General features: G+C 60.8%; 1 protein-coding gene across 2 annotated transcripts; it reads left to right on the top strand.

Moving 5' to 3' along the window:
- Positions 1-4,852: 4,852 nt before the first annotated feature.
- VSTM2L (V-set and transmembrane domain containing 2 like) lies at positions 4,853-17,746 on the top strand. 2 transcript variants are annotated; one of them, XM_051803203.1, is made up of 4 exons: positions 4,853-5,055; positions 12,424-12,593; positions 13,691-13,741; positions 16,338-17,746. In XM_051803203.1, exons 1-4 carry the CDS (start codon positions 4,947-4,949, stop codon positions 16,647-16,649), a joined length of 642 nt encoding a protein of 213 aa, XP_051659163.1. In that variant the 5' UTR covers positions 4,853-4,946; the 3' UTR covers positions 16,650-17,746. The 2 variants fall into 2 exon arrangements, with proteins under 2 accessions (XP_051659163.1, XP_051659162.1); XM_051803202.1 differs by lacking the exon at positions 4,853-5,055 and having other exon boundaries at positions 12,222-12,593.
- Positions 17,747-18,693: the final 947 nt, after the last annotated feature.

Genomic DNA, 18,693 nt, shown 5'->3' with positions numbered 1-18,693 from the left:
ATCCACTGTGGGAAGGGGGAGCGAGAGGGATGGTGACAACAGTCCCATAGTGGGTGATGGGGTGTGAGCCCCAGTGCTGGCATGGGGAGGGTGTTGATCCCAGGGGCAGGAGCACTGTTTTCCTCCTGCTGGGAACGGCAGGAGCTGATGGCACTTCCCCCTGGCCATGGGAGACAGGCACCACCCTCACTGTGTGTCCAAATCCATCTTCAGCTCCGCTCCCGACTGAGCCTCCCTAAACGGGGAAAAATGAGTGTAAATCATGGCTGAGGAACATCTCCTGATATCCCAGTGGAGGGACCGAGGCTGCGCTAAATACAGCGAGAGGCTGTCAGTGCTGGCAACAACCCGTCAGCAGCGAAATAAGTCACTTACACTATTGATTTTTTTCTTTTTTTTTTTTTTAAATATTTTTTTCCTTTAAGGCCTGGCTCTCGGGGAAAGCTTTCCCCTGGGGCAGGAAATCTTCTGGAGGGGGAAGGGCTGGTTGGTTTGGGTATTTGATAGTTTTTTACATTTAATTTTTTTGGTGCTTAATGGTTTGGAAAGAGGGAACTGTTCCACAGTGACAGACACCTGTGATGGTGCTCCTCTCCATCGGGAACCTGGCAGTGGGTTCTGCAGAGGAAGGAGTTAATGGTCTGGAAATGGGCTTGAGTTATTCTCTGAAGAAATAATTCTTTTCAAGTCATTTTCCTCTGAATTTTATGCTTTAGAGACTTCCCTGTGTAGGGGCTGCTCTGGGCACAGGAGCCTTTGACTCCCAAAGCCTCCACGTGCTGTGGGGGTTCCTGCTGCCTTCCCCACATTGTGCTGGGACCCCCGGGGCTCCCTGGGATGGGTGCTGGGGTGCAGGGCTGTGACCCCTCCAAACCAGGCAGGGGGGTGCAGACGCTGCATGTCCCTGCCCCAGGGATGCTCCCACTCCTCTCCCAGCCAGGTTGGGCTGGGAAGGGCTGTGCTGGCAGTGACACAGGGAGCCCGTGGTGGTCCTCGTGTGTCTGGAGCACTGTTCCCTCTCCCCAAAACACTCTCCTGCTCGGTCTCTTTATTTTTTGATGCTGTTTTGGCTCCCGTGGAGTGGGTTGGTGGGTGAATTTCTCACCTGAGTTCCCTGCCCACAGCCTCCCCAGCTGCTTCCTGCAGCGGGGGATCCAGACAGGCTCTGCCTCCGTGGCTGGCTGTGCCGGGATGATTTGTGGAGGAGCAGGCTGTAATGTTGCCTGGCGGGAGCATTGTTTTCCTGCAGCGCACGCAGACCTTTGCAAATAATCTAATAACGCAGGAATGTCAAACTTCGGCTGTGGAAGGAAATCCTTTTATACAGGAATTGTCAAGTCTCTAAACAAGTATCAGAAATGAGCTTGGTATCAATATGGAGGGTGTTTATTCTGCCCGTCAGAGAGATGAACAACCCAATTCACTCTCCCAGGCAGAAGCAGATTTGAGTGTTGGTTCCTGGACCTCAGGAGAGCTCAGTGCTGAGCCTCGGGTTGCCCCCACATGAACCCTTAAAGAGGTGAATTTCAAAATAATGTACGAGGCAGCCCCCAGTGCTTCAGCAGCTCTGGGGTTTTGGTTTGGGTTTTTTTCCTTCCAGTTGCTGGGCAGCTCTTGCTGCTGAGGTGTGACATCAGAAAGAGCATGAGCAGCCCTTGGGAACCAGGGTTAAGGGACCAACCCTCTTGCTTTCATTCTGGGTGTCCTTGGGCAGTGCCAGGCTGGGGCCATGTCCATGGGGGATGGTCCCTGTGCCCCAGTGAGCAGATCCTCCCAACAGCCCCACAGGGTCTGGGTCCTCCTGGAGCTGGTGCACCATGAGGTGCTGCTGATCTGACTGAGCCCCCACCCCCTTCCAGCCTCATCCTGTTCTTCCAAGCTCCACTGCACCCTCCAGCTTCTCAGGTTGCCTTTGCCCGATGGACAGTTGTCCCAGGAAACACACACATGAACCTCGTGGGCACACGAGCTGTGATCATGGGGGATGCGGTGCCACTGGGATCTTTGTGGTGCCACAGCATGGAATCAGCCACTGGATTCCCCCATCTGGGAAGTGCCCCCCTGAGCAGAGCTGAGCGCTGGGGCAGGAACCTGGGGCTGGCAGAGATAAGGAGCGTTTCATCCTCGAGAGTGAGTCCCTGGGCCTGTTCTGCTGGAACAGGAGCCCTGTGAGGGAGGTGCTGGCTGTTCAAAGCAATAGCAACTGTGCAGATAAGGGACCTCGTTACACAGTGGGTGCCACATCTCTGCTCCAGGAGCCTCTGGCTGTGCTCCCCCTGCTGTGTGTGAGCAGCCTCCCCCCATATCCCTGTCAGACTCACCAGGTTAACTGGGGCTGCGTGGCTGCACCCTCAGGCAGCATCTGCCCGGGGCCTCTTCACTGGTAGATTAAAACTGAGGAGGAAAATGAAACAAACCTTCCACGGCACGCTTGAGATGTGCAGGCACCAACTCTTCCCCCTCCACCGGGCCCTGCACAGCCCCAGTGCCCATTTGTCATCCTCTGCAGTGGCAGAAAATCAGCTGGAAATGGGGCTTAATTCAGGCTCTGCCTCTAGAGGTGTTCCCGGCTCCAGGAGGAATTTATGCTCTTTGCCTCCTCCCGGCATGATTTAAATGTCTCTGATGGTGCCCGTGCAGGTTTCAGCCCTCGAGGTGCAGCTGCACAGCCTCGGCTCCCAAGTGGGGGCTGTGCCACCCTTGTGTTGGGGGTGCAGGAGCTGGGCTGGGGCAGGGGACCCCTGCCCATGCCCGGGATGTACCATCCCCACTGGGTGATGCCTCCAGCTTCTGCTCTGGCTATGCCTCTGGGATGCTTTGCAAAGTGGGGTGCCAGGTCTAGGGGGCACAGTTTGTAGCTGCTGTTTCAGTGTGGGCTTGTTCGTGTCCCCTCACTGGCCTGTGGCAGAGGATGGGCCCCAGACCAGGCATCAGCCACGAGACTGGACCAGTCGCCCAAACTGTGGAGCACACGAGCGCTTGGCCTTTCTGCTTCTCCTGTTGCGTTTGACTCTGTGCATGAGCCCTGTCTTTTGGAACATGATCCCTCTATTTTGGTGCAGGGGTTCTGCCTCCATGCAAGCCCCTGGGGGATCTGATGCTTTTGCTTTGTCAGGATCAAGCCCAGAGTCGCTTCCCGAGGCAGCCCTGTTTGCTCAGCAGCTCCAGGCAGCTTTCCCTCAGGAAGTTTGGAGCCCCTTGCCACTGCTGCTGTCACCGGCCCAGAGCGGGACCCTCTGAACCCAACTGGTCATGGATCCTCTGAATCCAACTGGTACAGGACCCTCCAAATCCAGTCATGGCCATGGCGCCCATTTATCTGTCACTGCCACTTCCCTCCTTCCCTCAGCCTTTAGCTCCAGAGGGAGTAATGAACTTGGGCAGAGATCAATGCTCTGCTCTGAGCTGGGCTTTATTCTGACATGCGGCAAATGCTGCAGCGGGTACAACTTTTTTTTAAAATATTGATTAGTAACACTGGTACCAGGCAGCTCAGCTCCTGCCCAGGGACCTGCCTTGCTGGGGGGAATGGGAAGAACACCCCCACTCCTTCTGCCAGAGCCCTGCCGAGGGAAGGGCAAGGAAATACAGTCAGTATTTTCAAATCCAATTTAAAGAATCTCTTTGTAGCAAACATCTGTCATCTTGTGGCAGAAAACACCTGAAAGAATCTGATTTTTACTGTTTATCTAGATAGCAAATATCCTTCATATTGCTCTGGTGTGCACAGATACCCTCGTGTGAGTGATGTCTGCCCTGTGCCTCCCCCAGTGCTGGGGCCGGTGTGTAGGGGAGGGAAGTGGCACCACTGGGTCCCTCAGGGCATTTTAAGGCTGTTCAGAAGAGGTGTGTGAGCTGCACAGGTGCCAGTGCTGTGGCTGTGAGCCACTGCAAGGTTCAGAGACTGGTGCTATCAGGGGGTTTGGCCTCGAGATTTGTGGAGCCAAAGGGAGATTGGAATCTTGCCCATTCCATGAAATGCTGCTCATGGCAGGAGCAGGGTGGTTGTTCCAGCCGTCTCTGGAGTGGGGGATCCCTGCCTGGCTGCTGCCACCGGCCACGCTGTGCTGTGTGTGAGCCTGCACCCACCCCGGCCCCAGGGTTTTCATTTCGAGACAAATCTTACACGGTCTGGGGCAGGAATCGGGATACACGTGGGGACGCGTGCTCTTGCTCTTTCCTTAACGTTTAAAGGCCCCTCAAACCACCCCCAGACGGGCCCCGGCCACAGTCAGTGCAGCCGGAGCCCCGGGCACCGAACCCGCCGGGCACCGACCCCGGGCACTGCGTCTGCAGACGCCGGGGCCGTGCCGAGATGTACTGGACCGTACTGAGCTGGGCTGTACCGGGCCGTACCACACCGGGCTGTGCCGTATCGGGCTGGCCGGGCGGGGCTCCGTGCAACCCAGGGCGCTGTCCCGGGTGCTGAAGCCGCTCCCGCCGAGACCGGCGGTGTCCGGGGGTCTCGCCCCGCGGGGAGCGTACCCACGGCCGCCGGGGGTCGCGGGGAAACACCCTTCCCCGGTGGGACCCGCGGGTGCCGCGGTGCCGGGGAGTGCCGGTGGTCCCTGCGGGGCGGTGCGGAGGGTCCCGGTGGTGCTGGGGGGTCCTGGCGGGGCGGGCTGGGGAGGTCGCAGGTGCCGGGGGTCCCGGGGGGGGCAGTGCGGGGGTCCGGGGGTCCCGCGTGGGCGCGGCGGGCGCGGCCCCGCCCCGCGCAGTTTAAGAATGAACCGTGGGAAAAAAACTTGGGGGGTGCGCGCGGGCCGGGATCCCTCCGCCGGGCGGGGGAGGCTCCGGGCGAGCCGCGGCACCGCCTCGGCGCGCGGCGCCCTCCGCGCGAGGGAAGAGCTCCGCAGCGCGGCGGCGCCGGGACCGCGGCGCAGCCCCGGGGACAGGGCTCGGCCCGGCGGCGCCGCCGCCCCCGGGACGGACTCGCCCGCGGCAAGATGGGCGCCCTGGCCCTGGCCCTGGGGATTTTCCACTACCTGGGGCTCTACCTGCAGCTCGGCGCCGCCTCCCGGCACCCCCCGTGGGACGCCCCGGCGACGGGCAGCGGTGAGGCGGCGGCGGCGGCCGGGGCTCGGGCGGGGGGCGGCTGCGTGGGGGGCGCTCCCGGGGCTCGGTGCCCCGCGGGGCTGGCGGCGGGTCGGGGCGGTCCCTGCCCGGGCAGCGGGACGGGTGCGGGGGGTCGGGGGTCCCGGTCGGGCTCCGCCGCCGCGGGCAGCCCCGCGTCGCGGTCCGTCGCGCCGGCGGCGCCGAGGAGCGGAGGGCGGCCGGGGCGAGCCGAGGCTGGGCTTCGCCGCTCCCGTCCCCGGGGCCCGGGGGGCGGCCTCTGCCTCCGCCGCTTCGCTGACGAGTCGGGGGCTCTGCGCGGTGCGTCCCGGTGCCCGCCGCCACCCGCACCCCGTGTCCGTGAGCCTCCCGGTGCCGCCACCGCCCGCACCCCGTGTCCGTGAGCCTCCCGGTGCCGGCTGCCGTCTGCACCCCGTGTCCGTGTGCCTCCCGGTGCCTCCCGGTGCGCCGCCCGCTGCCGCCGCCCGCCCCTCCGTGCGGTGCCCCACGCCCCGGCACCGGGGCTGCTCCGCCGCCTCCCGCTCCTCCGCCCGCTCCGGTGCGCGGTGACTCCGCGAGTCGGTGCTGCCGGGTCCGCTCGGACCCACCGGCGCTGGGGAAGGAGAACCTGTTCTGCATCCTGCACTCTCCGGTGACGAACCTGTCCTGGCGTGGGGGCAGTTTCCCTGTGGGTGCCGAGAAGGGGACAGGGGACAGAGCCCCCTCGGAGAAGGCTACCGAGACCCTCCTCGCTCTCTGTTGGGGTGACACGAGCAGGGTGAAATATGAGCCCGAGGAGTGACCACGGGAGCGTGCTGGGTGCTCGGGGTCCCAGCTCTTCCCCTCGCCCAGCTCCGGAGCCTCCGGCATGCAGAGGGATCCACTCTCTGCCCCAAGGAGCCTCCAGGCTCGCAACGCCACGGGCCGTGCCAGAGGGGAAGGTGTGAGGTGTCCCGCCGTTTGCGATGTCCCTCGGCGGTGCAGTGTGCGGGCCAGCAGCAGGTACCTGCCTGCCCAGGGAAGGGGTGATCAACCTCTGCATTGTGGGGGGATCATTGCGGGAGTTTCCAGACCTGCCAGCCTGGCATGCCAGAAGGAGAGGTGGGTGAAGAGCCTCCATTAGCCGCCGCTGCTCCCCTCAGAAATTCAGCAGTAGGCAAATAAATAGTGAAATGGTCGCTGCGAGGGAGCAGGGAGCCAAGGAGAAGAAATATTCTGGGAGGGTGAGTGCACTTTGGAGCCACATTACAGCTTGCTACTCGAGCAGTTCTGCAGCAACTCACTTAATCACAACAGAAACCTTTATTAACGATACTGAAAAGCAGTGAATAAGTGGGTCATGTATAATAAGCCATTTGTGTTCAGTAGGTGAATACCAATTTGATAAAAGCCGTGTGTGCTGAAAACCTGTATAAATCGCTGTTTAGCAGATCGGAGATTGATCATTTCATTACAGGCTGCTACAGCTTTCCCTCCGCACCGTGAAGAGTCCGGCAGGTCGGGGATGTGGAGCGGGAGAGGAGGCAGGGCCGGTGGGATGGGTTCGGCTGTGGCTGGTGGGGTCGGGCAGGTCCTGCCAGGCTTTGCCCGCAGCAGGCAGTGCCCGGAGCTCGCTGCCATCTCTGCCCGGGGCTGGCGGCCTGGAGGAGCCTCCACAGCGTCGCGAGGCTTTGGCACAGCCCGGGAGTGGCTTCGCTCTTTCTTTTAACTTGTTCACAGCGAGGGAATTGACCGGGAACAGCATGTGCTCCACAGGCATGGCCGAGTGACCGTGAGCACTCCCGGGGCACGGGCGGCTCCCCCATCCTGCCACCCCACAGTGGTCAGCGAGGCTCTGCTCGCAGGGCAGCCAGGGCTGTGGGGAGGGAAAAGTCACAGTCAGATAAAGTCCTCTCCCTGCCCGCACAGCAAAGGCTCTGCCTTGGGCAAGGATAGAGCCAGGATGGGCTCCATCTGCCCTGGGAGAGCGCCTGAGCCGCAGGATCCCTCCCGCCATCCCTCCCCTACCCACAGCGCTGCCTCTCCCCCCTCTCTCCTCTCCTCAGGCTGGCGCCTTCAATTATTCATGCCCCCCATTGCAGCCTGTGCACGCTGGGCTGCTGCCATCGGCTTTCACTCGCGCTGGCTGGGAAGCTCCAGCCGCCTTCCCAGCCTGCCGGCTCCGGAGCGGGGCAGGGGAGAGGTGCGGTGAGGAGGACAAGCCCGTCTCCTTCCCGGCATCGTGCGCAGGCGGTACCTCCTCACCGTCAGCAGAGCCGCGGCTGGAGGCTGGAGGGAGCGGGGCCCCGGCTCCCCAGGGCGCTGCCCTGCTCCGTTCCCGCACACCCCGGTGATTATTCTATCAATTACTTTCATAAACACTTTGCATTCTGCCGGATTTTTTCACACTTCCTGATGGGAATTCTCCACCCGATGTGTTTTTCCTGCTGCTGTTCGTGCAGTCATTCAACGCAATTACATCTGACACCTCTCCTCATCAAACGTCTGGGCTTTCTCTTCCCTTGAAGCGGCTGACAGACGACGGGCCAGACACTGGGAATTATTACGTTAGGACAGTGACAGCTAATTTTAATCATAACGTTCCCCATGAGCGAGGTGGGAATCAAACCAGCAGCTGCCACGGCTGTGCATGGTCTGGGAGCCATGGGCAGCACGGCAGGGCTGGAGCAAGGACCTGGAGGGGGCCAGGGAGCTGGATGATCTCCACTGCTCCCCTCTTCATCAGAGGCTGGGCAGGCACCCAGGCGGGGACCTGGTGAGTGCTCTCCCCTTCATAGCTCCTCTGGGATTTTGGTTCACTGAGTGGGACTCATGAGCCTCGGGACAGACAGCCCTTCCTGGCCCCATTGCTGATGGCTCTGGCTCTCTCTGAGCTCCTGTTCTCCATGGCCACTTCCCCCCCTGCAGGCTTCTTTCCTGCCTGGCTGCCCGCTCCCTACAGTTCCATCTGCAATGGGTGCCCAGCTGGGCACCAGGGATGTCAGCTGAGCTCGGTTGTGTTGGGTGAATTGGTGCCTTGTAGGGTGTGCTCCGTTTGGAGCTGGACTGGGATGAGCCCACCAGTGATGGATCCGGCAGAGCTGGGCAGGAGGGGGCCGTGTCCGTGAGCACCGGGCGCTGCCGGCTCTGTGGGATGGTATCGGCACTGTGTGGTGTGGGCAGCTCTCAGCTGCCAGGGCCGGTGGCTCATGTTTTGAGTGCTGGGTGTGACACCAGGGGGCTGATCTTGAGCAGAGCAAAGCTCCTGTCTGCCCCATCCCAGCTCCTGCCTGCTGGGAACCATCCGCTGGCAGAGAGCACCAGAGCGAGTGGTGGCTGCAGGATGGCTGCACATGCTGCTGGGGTCCCACTGGGAGCTATCAAAAAAGGCCATTTTAGGGCTTTAGTACTTATGCTATCAAATAACAGCTCTTCCTTGTGCCCCTTGGGAGGGAATTGTCTGAGAACTGCGTCTCCCCAGGAGCCAGCCAGGAGCAGTGAGTCCCCTTGCCTGGGTAAAGCTTTGTGTACCCGGGGCCTGGCTGGGGGGACTCACCACTGACGTCTCTCCCTGCAGCAGTTAAACATTAGGGCAGCAGGACGTACTGGGGGCAGGAGCTGGAGCATCCAGACATGATGGGGCACTGCTGAAAATACCTGCAGGTTTCAAGGTTAATTCCATCTTCCCGGTGAGGTGAGTGCTGACCTGATCACAGTCTCACTGAATTAGCTGGATATTTTTTTGTTTTTAATTCATGCTGCAAATTTGAGCTCCTTCTGCTGCTAATGTGACAGTAAGTAGGGGCAGAGCAATGGCACTGCCATCCCCAGCGTGTGGCGGGAGCCTCCCGGCCTCAGCCACGGCCACAACGCTCCAGCCTGATGTGTCTCGTGGGAAGGGAGATGGCTCTGGAGGGGAGCAGCGCTCGCTGCCCAAGCCCTCTGCCCGGCTCAGCGGCCGGAGCCAGCGCCACCTGCCCCCTCTCACCAGTGCCGCCGTCACGCCGTGTTTATGCAGCGGTTTGCACCGTGATGTGTTTTCGGCGCCCTGGGGTCAGCATCCCTGCTCACAGGCTTGTCAGGAGGAGAGGCATCCACAGCTGTTAGCGGTGGTGGGAAGGGGAGGGAGGCTCTAGCCCGACTTGCGCCGCAGCCCCGGTGTCCCCGCAGTGGGGACAGTGTGGGTCACACGGCCAGTGCACTGGGGCAGCGCCCAGGCCTCTGCTCCTGGATCCATCCGGAGGGTGCCTTCTGTGCCTTCCGATGTCCTGGGGTGTGTCCTGCTCAAGTAGCCCACAACAGTGGGTGGGGGGTCCTGTGGCACCCAAGAGGACCCGTCACCTTCTGGGTCCCTGCTCGGTGTGTGTGCCGGGATGTGCCTTGGGTGCCTTTGCTGCCAGCGGGACACGGTGCTGCTGCAGCTGGGGCTGTCGCTCCATCAGCCACACGGGTCAGGGATGCCTGGGGAGGGGAAGGTGCTGGAGGGGTTGTGGGTGCCTGGGGAGGGTGCCAGCAGTGGTGGATGCTGTCGGGCACGTTTGTTTTTCCTGCAGTGGTGCAGCTCAAACTGAGCAGGTCAGAGCCGGCCCTGTGCCAGGCATGCAGGGCAGGGTTTGGATGGACATGCCAGTGGGCAGGAGTGGGTGCAGAGGGGCTCCTCAGCTTCTCCAGCCTCTGTCTGTGCCCAGCATGGGACAGAGCAAGAACCCACTGTTTGCCCAGCATGTGCCACCCTACCAGCCCAGCTGTGGCTCTGGTGAGGGGCTCCAGCTCTGTTGGGCAGAGAAAGAGGCTTCCAGCTATCTGGTGGTGCTATGGTTTAGGGGAAAAATCCCTCCCGGACCAGGCGCCTATGCTGACCGGGTGATTAACAGGCATTTGCAAACGTCCAATGCATATTTAATTGCCCTCCAATACGTGTTTGCACAAACATTAGCCCGAGTGCGTGCCCACGGTGCTGCTCCAGTCGTGGGTGTCTTTGGTACCTTGTGAGGGCTGTGGTGGGGGGCCATGGGAACTGGGGTCTGTGGGTCATTTCCAGGTACTCGGGGTGATGCACAACCTGCCCTTGCCCCAGCAGAGGGTAGGTGGGGGCTGCCCCATCCCCGCTGCCCGCAGACCCTCTCCGTGTGGAGCGGGGCCGCGGTGAGGGATGGTGCCGCCGCAGGGAGGGAGCACACAGCCTGTCTGTCTCCAGTTTATGAGAGCACCAAGCTGTCCCAGCAGGCGTTTTCAATTCCGTTTATCTGTGTTTCCTCATTGAGTTCATTTTATTTCCCCTGATTTTTGTTTCCTGGAAGATTTATCGATCCTGGTGTGCTCAGTTTATGACAGGTAGCAGGCCATAAAGCACGCGGAGCAACGGCCCCCAACGGCCCCCTCCTTCCTGCCACCAGGACACTGCAACAATGTCAGTGGGAGGAGAGGGATTGTGCTGTGTGACAGAGGGGCCTGGGTGGGCAGGGGGCCGGGGTGGTGGAGGGGCTGAGGCACTGGCCAGTGTTGGTGATTTGTCCGGTGCTGGTGGGAGCAGGGTCCAGGCAGCTTGGCTGCCGTGGTGCAGGGTCTGTGTCCAGCCATGGGCCTACTCATGGCTGGGGGCTGCCTGGTGGGATCCTGATCCCCTCTGCCCATGTCCTCATGGAAGTGCAGAGCTGGGGCTGGGCAGTGCATCAAGTCCTGTCCTCACCCCATCACCTCTGTCCAGGCATCTGAGGTCTGTGGCATCCACTGGGAAGGGCACACGATGCCGCTGTAGGACACATCTGAGAGACATCTGTCCCCAGCAAAGGTGATGACCCTGGTCATCCATCCATGGGACCTGCCCTCCTCTGGATGCACTTGAAGGTGGCTGAGCCCTGGGGTTAATTAATACATATGCTTCCCAACTAAAATCGGAAAGAAAGAATGTGCTTGATTCAATCCAACCTTTTCTCCACTCCTCTGCCGAATTCCTGTCTGTGGGAGCAGATTTTATTTGTCTTTAGAAAAATTCGGACCTGGTTGGAGCCCTCAGGTCATCACTCTGCCTCTCCACTGCTGGAGCTGTTGGACCCAGAGGGCTGGCACAGCCTCTGCTGGACCCACTGCCTTTGGCCTTCACTTCTTCCAGCAGGAATCCTGTGGGGAAAGAGCCTGATCCTGGCTGTGGCCAGGGAATAGGTGGGCGAGTGCTGGTTAAAAGCTGGACACAACAGCCTCAGCACCACTGTGGTGGGAGCACAGAGGAACCCTTTGCCCTGTGTCAAGGATACCCTCCTGCTCCTGCCACAGCCCTTGGCCCCCAGAACTGTTCCTTTGGCAGTGGCTCCCTCCACTCACCGACACAGAACCCAAATGGCTGCTGATGCTGGGTCCTGGGCAAACGGGGTGTAGGAGCAGCACTGGGAACCCCACCAGGAGACCCGGCCTCGGTAAACCCTGGTGTTGGGTATTTTCCTCAGTTCCCTGCTGAGATGGATTAAAGGAAAGCGATAAGTGGATGGGATTTCCACGCGTCCAGAGGGACGGGGAGATATTAGAGGTATTAGCTTTTCGTCTGGGCTGATAATAATTGGTTTTCAGAGGGATCAGGGCTGGTGAGAGCGCTGCTCCCGACAGGCTGTGTGTCCCAGGGGGCTCTGGTGGCACCGATGGGACCTCACAGTGGCTGTGAGCCGGCAGTGCCGGCGGCATGAGGTGGCGGGTGAGGAGGGGAGTCACAGGGCAGCCTCTGCAGCCACAACAGTGCTGTGCCATGCAGGGGGCTGCCAGCCCTGTCCCGGTGCTGTGCCGTGCAGGAGCCATCAGAGAACGTGGCAGCAGCGTTTGGCGGAGCCCGGCACGCCGGGGCCGTCTGTACGGAGGAACAACAATCTCTCCAGAGGAGATGAAAAGAATTCTAATTACATCTCCGAACAATATTTGTTTTGAGTGAGGAAAGCAAACCATATGGCATGTGGGAGCCTGTTTGGGGCTGCATTAACCGAGGATTTGTTTTTCATTTGTGCCCTGATCTGAGAGAGATGCGATTTTTGCTTCATTTATTTATTACGCCTTGGAGGCACAGGGGGTCCTGCACTCACTCTGGGGCAGAGGCCCCAGGGGTGCTGTGGGAGTGGGGGGCCGCAGGCTCCTGCTTCCTCCCTTTCCTCCCACTGCTCTTTGGGAAGTGCCAGGGGCTGGGTGGGCCAGGTGGTTCTGCTGGGGTTGGGGACGGGTCACCGGTGCGGGCAAGGGGAAGCTGCAGATGACAGGGACCTGTCTGCTCTGCTGAGGGGATGGGGTCTGTTTGGCTGGGGAAGGATGCAGGCACTCCTGGAGACCTCGCTCACATGGCTGGAGGCACTGTCCTTTGCTGGGAGGGTGGTGTGCCCCTGCAGGAACCTGCAGCCCTCGCTCTGTCTCCCGCAGCCCTCTTCACCGAGACCCCCCACGACATGACGGCGCAGGCGGGCGAGGACGTGGAGATGGCGTGTTCCTTCCGCGGCACCGGCTCCCCCTCCTACTCCCTTGAGATCCAGTGGTGGTACGTCCGCAACCACAAGGACTGGACGGACAAACAGACGTGGGCTTCCAGCCAGGTAATGCCCCTCGTCCTCCCCCTCTGTAGCAGCACAGAAAGGCAGAGCCCTTCCCTGCTTTGCCCAGGGGAAGGGGCTTTGCTTGCAGCCACTGTTGGGTTTCGGTGGGGGACCCCATACCGCAGCAGCATTCCCAGTGCTGACCGGACCTGCAGAGCAGGGTCTCACCCCTCTCTGCACTGAGAGGAAAGCCTGGGGGTTCCCTTGGTGCAGGATCCTGCACTGCATGGCATCTGTCTGCACTGAGGTGCTCTGAGGCCCGCAGGGCTGGGCTGTCCTGGCTGCCCTTCCCAGCTGAGGGTCTGCCTGGCCCATCCCTGTGACCAGTCTGAGGTAGAATCTTTGTTTTTGTGCTTGTACCTCCCCCTACCTCATCACCTGCTCGTCCTTCCTGGCCCTGCACCCTCCATCCCTCCCTTTTTTTCCCTGTTTCCCTGTGTATTGGTCCGGCAAACAGCCGTCTCTTTATTTCTCTCTCTGTTCACACAGAGATAAGGGCCAAAGAATGGGAAGCGGCTTTGGGGATTTTAATGAGCCTTTATTGTCCTGTTCTTTGGCAGAGCTGCTGCTGGTGTTGCCATAAATTGAGAAGCCTTGGGGCAGCGCTGCCAAGAGGAGCATTGCCAGGAGCCAAGGGTGGCGGGGCCAAGGGTGGGGGGGGCACTGGGAATGCCCAGCCAGTGGCTGCTGAAGGGGATTATTGGTAGGAATGGGGGCAGGTGCTGGCAGTGAGGGGGACAGGGTTCCAGGGATGGGGGGCACTGCTGCAGTGGTGATGGCACAGCGATGGGGACTCCATCCCCAGTCCTGGATGATGGAGCCGAGATGCCAGGGACCTGTGGGTGAGCACCCCATGCCCCCTGGCCGCTGTAGTGCTGACAGTTCCTCCCATCCCAGGTGCCTGGTGTGCCTCCATCTGCCCTGGGTGCCTGGCTATGCTGGGGCTGAGCAGCCCCTTCTCCCTTCTCCCTCTTCCTCCTCGCCTGGGGCAGCCACCCTGGGGGTGGGAAGGGGTCCGGTGGCCTCTCACCCACTCCCAGCTGAGCTGACCATTTCTCTTCCCTTTCTGGTCTCCCCCCATGCTGCTCCTCCCACAGCTGAAATCATCACCACCAGAGGAGCCCGGGAAGGACGCAACCAAAATCAGCGTGAGTTTGGGTGATGGTTCTTGGGGGGCTGCACTTGAGGGCTCACTGCAATGTTCTGCTCATCCCACCAGTGCTGCTGTGCCACAGGCTGGGAACACCGGGGTAGGAGGGCTGGGTCTGCCCTGGCTTGGTGCTGGGGGTGACCTACTCTCCTTGGCACCAAGTGGCACAGCCTGAACCCTGAGCCCCGTCCAGTATCTGAGTGACACATTAATGCCAGGGATAAAGTAATCCAATTGGCTCAGCGGATTAGCATCCCAAAGCCATTTAGGCTCATGTGAGCAGAATGAGGAGACACTAATCAGTTAAATACAACACTCTTGGCCTTCCACTGTCCAGTATCTGCCCCTGGCTCTCCCTGTCTCGGGGGGCTTTGTGTTTGGGGGTGCCACAGGCACAGAGCAGTGTCGGAAGGTGCTTCCCACCATCACCCCTCCCCTGCCAGCCTCTCCTGGCTATTGCATTTTTCCCTCGCTGAGCGAGCAAGGGGGGATGAGGCTGTCCAGGTGCTCAGGATTAGTCCCCCATCCCCAGGAAATGACCAAGAGTCTTTAACAAGGAATACAGTGCCAGAACCTTTCCCAACAGAGGGCATCACCTCTCAGTGCCCGTCTGCAGGGATCAGCAGGTGATTCTCTTGCTGGTAAGGAATCCCCCTCCAGGGCCCACATCCCCTTTGATCAATTCACGCCCACAGTCCACATCCAGACCTCAGCAGGTCCCTCAAGGATCTGTCCCTTACCGGGGTGCTGTGGCTTGCTGCCCCACAAACAGCAAAGTTCCAGGGCTGCTGCTGGAGCATCCAGAGACTGGGCTCTGCCAGGCTTTGTCAGACCCTGTCTGCAGGCTCAGAGTGCTGCTCCCCATGTCCCACCCCAGCCCTGCTCCCGGGGCAGGAGGGGCAAAGGCAGGTGCATGGAGCCATCCTGGGGCGAACACTCCCCCTCATCTCAGCATAATTAGGCATTTAATTGCACGCCGGGATGGAATCGATGTGTGTGAGGGTGTAACTGGGATTTATTTTGAACTGCTAGAGGTGCAACGCCTCTGCTGCCTCCTCCAGATCCAGCCAGCAGGGAGAGGCTGGAGCTTCAAACCTCTTTTGTTTGTTGTTATTTCGAATGTCCTTGATCATGAAGTGTTTACGGAATGGAGGAGGTAAATGAACACATGTGGTTCTGATGGCACTTGTGGTACTGCCATGGCAGCGGGTGACTGGGAACAAACAGCAGCACCAAACAGTGAGGGGTGATGTAAATCCCACTCAGGAGCCACCATGCCAGGAATCCCTTGGCCGTTTGTTTTCCACCAAACACACCTGGCGCTGGAGGCACTGGCTCTACCTGGAGCCACTGCATTTGTGGGGATGAGGAGAAGGGAAACATGACGGGTCTGGGTTAATTTTTTTTCCCTGCACAGCACAGGGCTGAGCTGGGTCTGGGCACAGCACATCTGCCCACCCTGGCCATGCCAGGGGCTCTGCCCTACTCCCATGGTCAGTGAGGGCCGTTGCTGCTCTGTCTGTGCTGGCGGAGCCACGAGAGTTATGGATGGTCATAAAATCCTCCCTCCTGAGGCTCGGTGACCTGTTGGGCAGTGGCTCCGTGGCCACTGGCGGCACCAGCAAATTGGGGTTTTATTTTATTAGTTCTAAATTTCCCAGCCATTAATTTCAGTGACTTCTGGCTCTCCCGACAAAGAGGTTTTTTTGAGGCTCCTTTCCCATGACAGTCTCAGCATCCGGACACGCTCTCACTGGGACCTGGCAGCTCCTGCCCCTGCCTTGTCCTGTTCAGACCCCCAATCCTGATGATGCAGGACTGGGACTCATGGCTGCACATGGGCTCTGAGCAGCCCCGAGATGCCCTCTGGGGTGGCTCTGGCCATGAGCTGTGGCACCAGCTGCCTCTCAGCAGCCCATGGTGTGCAGGGCAGCCAAACACAGCAGTGTGTGTGTGCTCATGTGTGCTCATCTGTGAGCAGGTGTGTGCATGTGCCTGCATGTGCTGGCTGCCCTCACTCTGTGAGGCTGTGGGGACACTGAGGGGTCCTGGTCCCCACGCTGCCTCCTTTGCCATTTGGGGCAGATTTTGCCTCTCTCTGGCCCCGTTTCCAAACACCATAAAATCCTCAGCTAACAAATGCAGCGGCGAGTAGAAAAATGGCCTTTGCCATCCAGTGTGATTATAGGGAACGGAGCCAGGGGCCTCAGGGCGGGTTATAAATCTGATTTATTGACCCAGCCCAGAGCAGCCACGGCTATGGCTAGTGAGTAAGTCTTAAATTTCATTGGGTGATAAATACTGAGAGCGAATCAATTTGGTAGAAAAGCTAATTAGCCAGCGTGGTTCCGCATCGATCTCCGAGCCCTGCGTGGCCGGGTGCGAGCCAGAGCTTCCATCATCCCACAGGCCTGGGCTGGGGCTGGGTCCCCCCTGTGCCAGCTGCCCGGCTTTGCCCACCTGCACCATGTCCTCCCCAGAACGCGCCTGGGGCGTGGAATGGTGGCACACGGTCGGAGGTGGCACTGAGCTGGGTGTCTGGGGGGCAGTGGGAGTCCTGGGGACCACCTGACTCGCCATCTGCCCTGCTGCAGGTGGTGAAGGTGGTCGGCAGCAACATCTCCCACAAGCTGCGGCTGTCGCGGGTGAAGCTGGAGGACGAGGGGACGTACGAGTGCCGGGTGATCGACTCCAGCGACGGCAAGGCACGGCACCACAAGGTGAAGGCGTACCTGCGGGTGGAGGCAGCGGGGGGCCCGGGGCACCCCCAGGACACCGAGCTGCGGGGGGCCCCGCTGGCAGAGCTCGCCGCGCCGGGCTCAGCCCACGCACACCACCACCACCACCACCACAAAGCCGGGAGGGAGCTGAAGAAGCGCTCGGCAGACACGTCCTGTGTGCTGTAGGCGGGCGGTGTGGGGGGACGCCGGAGCCCCCCTCCGCCCTGGACTCAGCGGAGCCATCGAGGGTCCCGCACCCCCTGCCAGAGACTGGCCCCACCACCCCATCTTGTTCGCCACCCCCCACCACCTCCCTCTCCCACAGGCCGCCGCAGGTTTCTGCCCCCAGCCCTGTGGTGCAGCGGTGCCAGGGCTTGGTGCGGGAGCAGGACTGTGTCCGTGCCAGGGGTGCATCGCTGGGACTGTGCCCGGGGCCAGGGTGTGTGCCCGCACGGGGTTGGTCCTCATCCCCACGGCCTTCTGTGGGCGGGTGCCTGCTGCTCGATGCCACCGCAGCGCCATGGGCTGTGCTGCGCCCGAGCTCTCCACCCAGTGGAGACCCCCCTGCCCACGGTACCTTCCCTGCCCTCCCTCGTGCTTCGCAGAACCAGCCGCCTTTTCCCGTAGGTTGCCCCGTTTAGTTGCTCCGTTCCAGCCCCACAGTGCTTATCTAAGTTCCAGCCTCCATCCTACAGCCCGTGTGTATCGCCCTGCCCTGCCCCGCCCCTGCCTGCCCCGAAGCCCCCCAGCACGTCAAGGCCTGAGCTCAGCAGAGGAAGGACGGCATGGCACACTCCTGGCACGCTCCTGGCACACTCGTGAATCGCTCAGCCAGGCAGCTGCCCGTGCTCCGTGTGTGCCCAGGGAGCCGTGCTGTCGGAGCTGGCCTCTTGCACCCATCTCTCCTCCTGCCCTTTGCATTTGATGGAGGAGAGGGGCTCATCTGCCAGCCCTGCCCGTGCTCCACCCATCCCACTGCTCGTGCCGGCAAGGCTCATGGCCCCTCCTGCCAGCTGAGCATCCCTCCCTCCCACACCAGGGCACCACGTTTCCCTGGCCAGGGTCTGGTTCACAGGCTCCTGTGTCACAGTGCAAATGGCAGAGACTGTCCCCAGTGCCCCCTCGGGTGTCCACTGCCACTGGGGACAGAGCTGTGGGGAGGGACAGGGGGTCCCGAGCCTCCCTGCCCGGGTGCCAGGCACTGCTGCCCTGCCGCCCCCCGCCCGTGCCGCCCAGCCTGCCACCACCAGACCTGCTGCAGCTAATAAAGCTCTTTAAACAAAGCCTCTCTGGCTCTGTGCTCTCTGTCTGTGGCACGGCAAGGGGACACGGCTTTGGCAGTGCCTTGGCTAAAACGGGGCTGGTGGGGCTGGGATGGGGATGGCGATGGGGGCGGGCACCAACATGATCACCTGCAGCTGCAGGCTTGGAGCATTTAAAAGCTGCAGCCTGGGAGCTCCTACCTAGCCTGGGAGGAAGCTGCTGCTGCCGCCCTGAGGGGTGTAGGATACAGCCAGGTCCCAGGTGAGCTGGGGTTGCTCCGAACTGGGGGTGGCTGGGTGGGCTGCCATCCTTGACACCGGCCTGGGTTTCCAGCCTAACAGTCAGGGGTTCCCAAAGCAGGGTGCTGACTGCCCCTGAGACCTGGCTCTGCCTCTCTGGTGGGAAAGCAGCTCCCAGCACTGGCAATGCCCAGCCTGGCCCCAGATGCCTGAAGTCCTCCAGCTCCCTTGCAGCTTGTTACTTGCTCCTCACTGTGCTGTGAAGGAGTAAGGGCAGCTGGCTGGTGTCAGCCTGTGCCAGGGGCAGGAATGGGCACAGGGGGCTGGTGCCTGTGGAGCCACGGTCACCTTTGCCACCCGGGGAGCTGTGGCCCTGGGAAGAAAAGGGCACAAGAGAAAAACATTTAGGTGCTGTAGGGTGAGAGACTGATGGTGTAAAATTCCACTTTGCCAGGAGCAATAATGGTGGCTGTGCCATAGCAGTCCCTGGCAGAGCCAAGGGGTTGGGTCTGTACTTGGCTTCTCCCAGTCAGGGAATGGGATGGCTGGAAGGAGAGGGATCAGGAGGCATCCGTCACTGGTGCAGCAAAACACAGTCCACAGGAAGAGCAAGAGACAAGCTGGGGAGGGCAAGAGGCTGCAAATCATCTCAAAAGGGGAGTAAACAAATTGCTGCACAGTCTAGTGATTTGTAAAACCCGGAGGTGAGCTTTAACAATAACAGGTTT

The sequence above is a fragment of the Manacus candei genome, unplaced genomic scaffold, assembly GCF_025592945.1.
Source record: "Manacus candei isolate 608988 ecotype Guabito, Panama unplaced genomic scaffold, ASM2559294v1 h1tg000057l, whole genome shotgun sequence".
In the NCBI taxonomy this organism is placed as follows: Eukaryota; Metazoa; Chordata; class Aves; order Passeriformes; family Pipridae; genus Manacus; species Manacus candei.
Note: the sequence above shows the minus strand (reverse complement) of the source record. Positions and strands in the feature narration are given on the sequence as shown.

Excerpts from the sequence above, each read along its gene's own strand:
- VSTM2L (XM_051803202.1), top strand. The coding sequence starts at position 12,291 with ATGGGGTCTGTTTGGCTGGGGAAGGATGCAGGCACTCCTGGAGACCTC. Across the intron at positions 12,594-13,690 it reads AGACGTGGGCTTCCAGCCAG|CTGAAATCATCACCACCAGA; the intron begins GTAATGCCCCTC and ends CTCCTCCCACAG. Across the intron at positions 13,742-16,337 it reads AGGACGCAACCAAAATCAGC|GTGGTGAAGGTGGTCGGCAG; the intron begins GTGAGTTTGGGT and ends GCCCTGCTGCAG.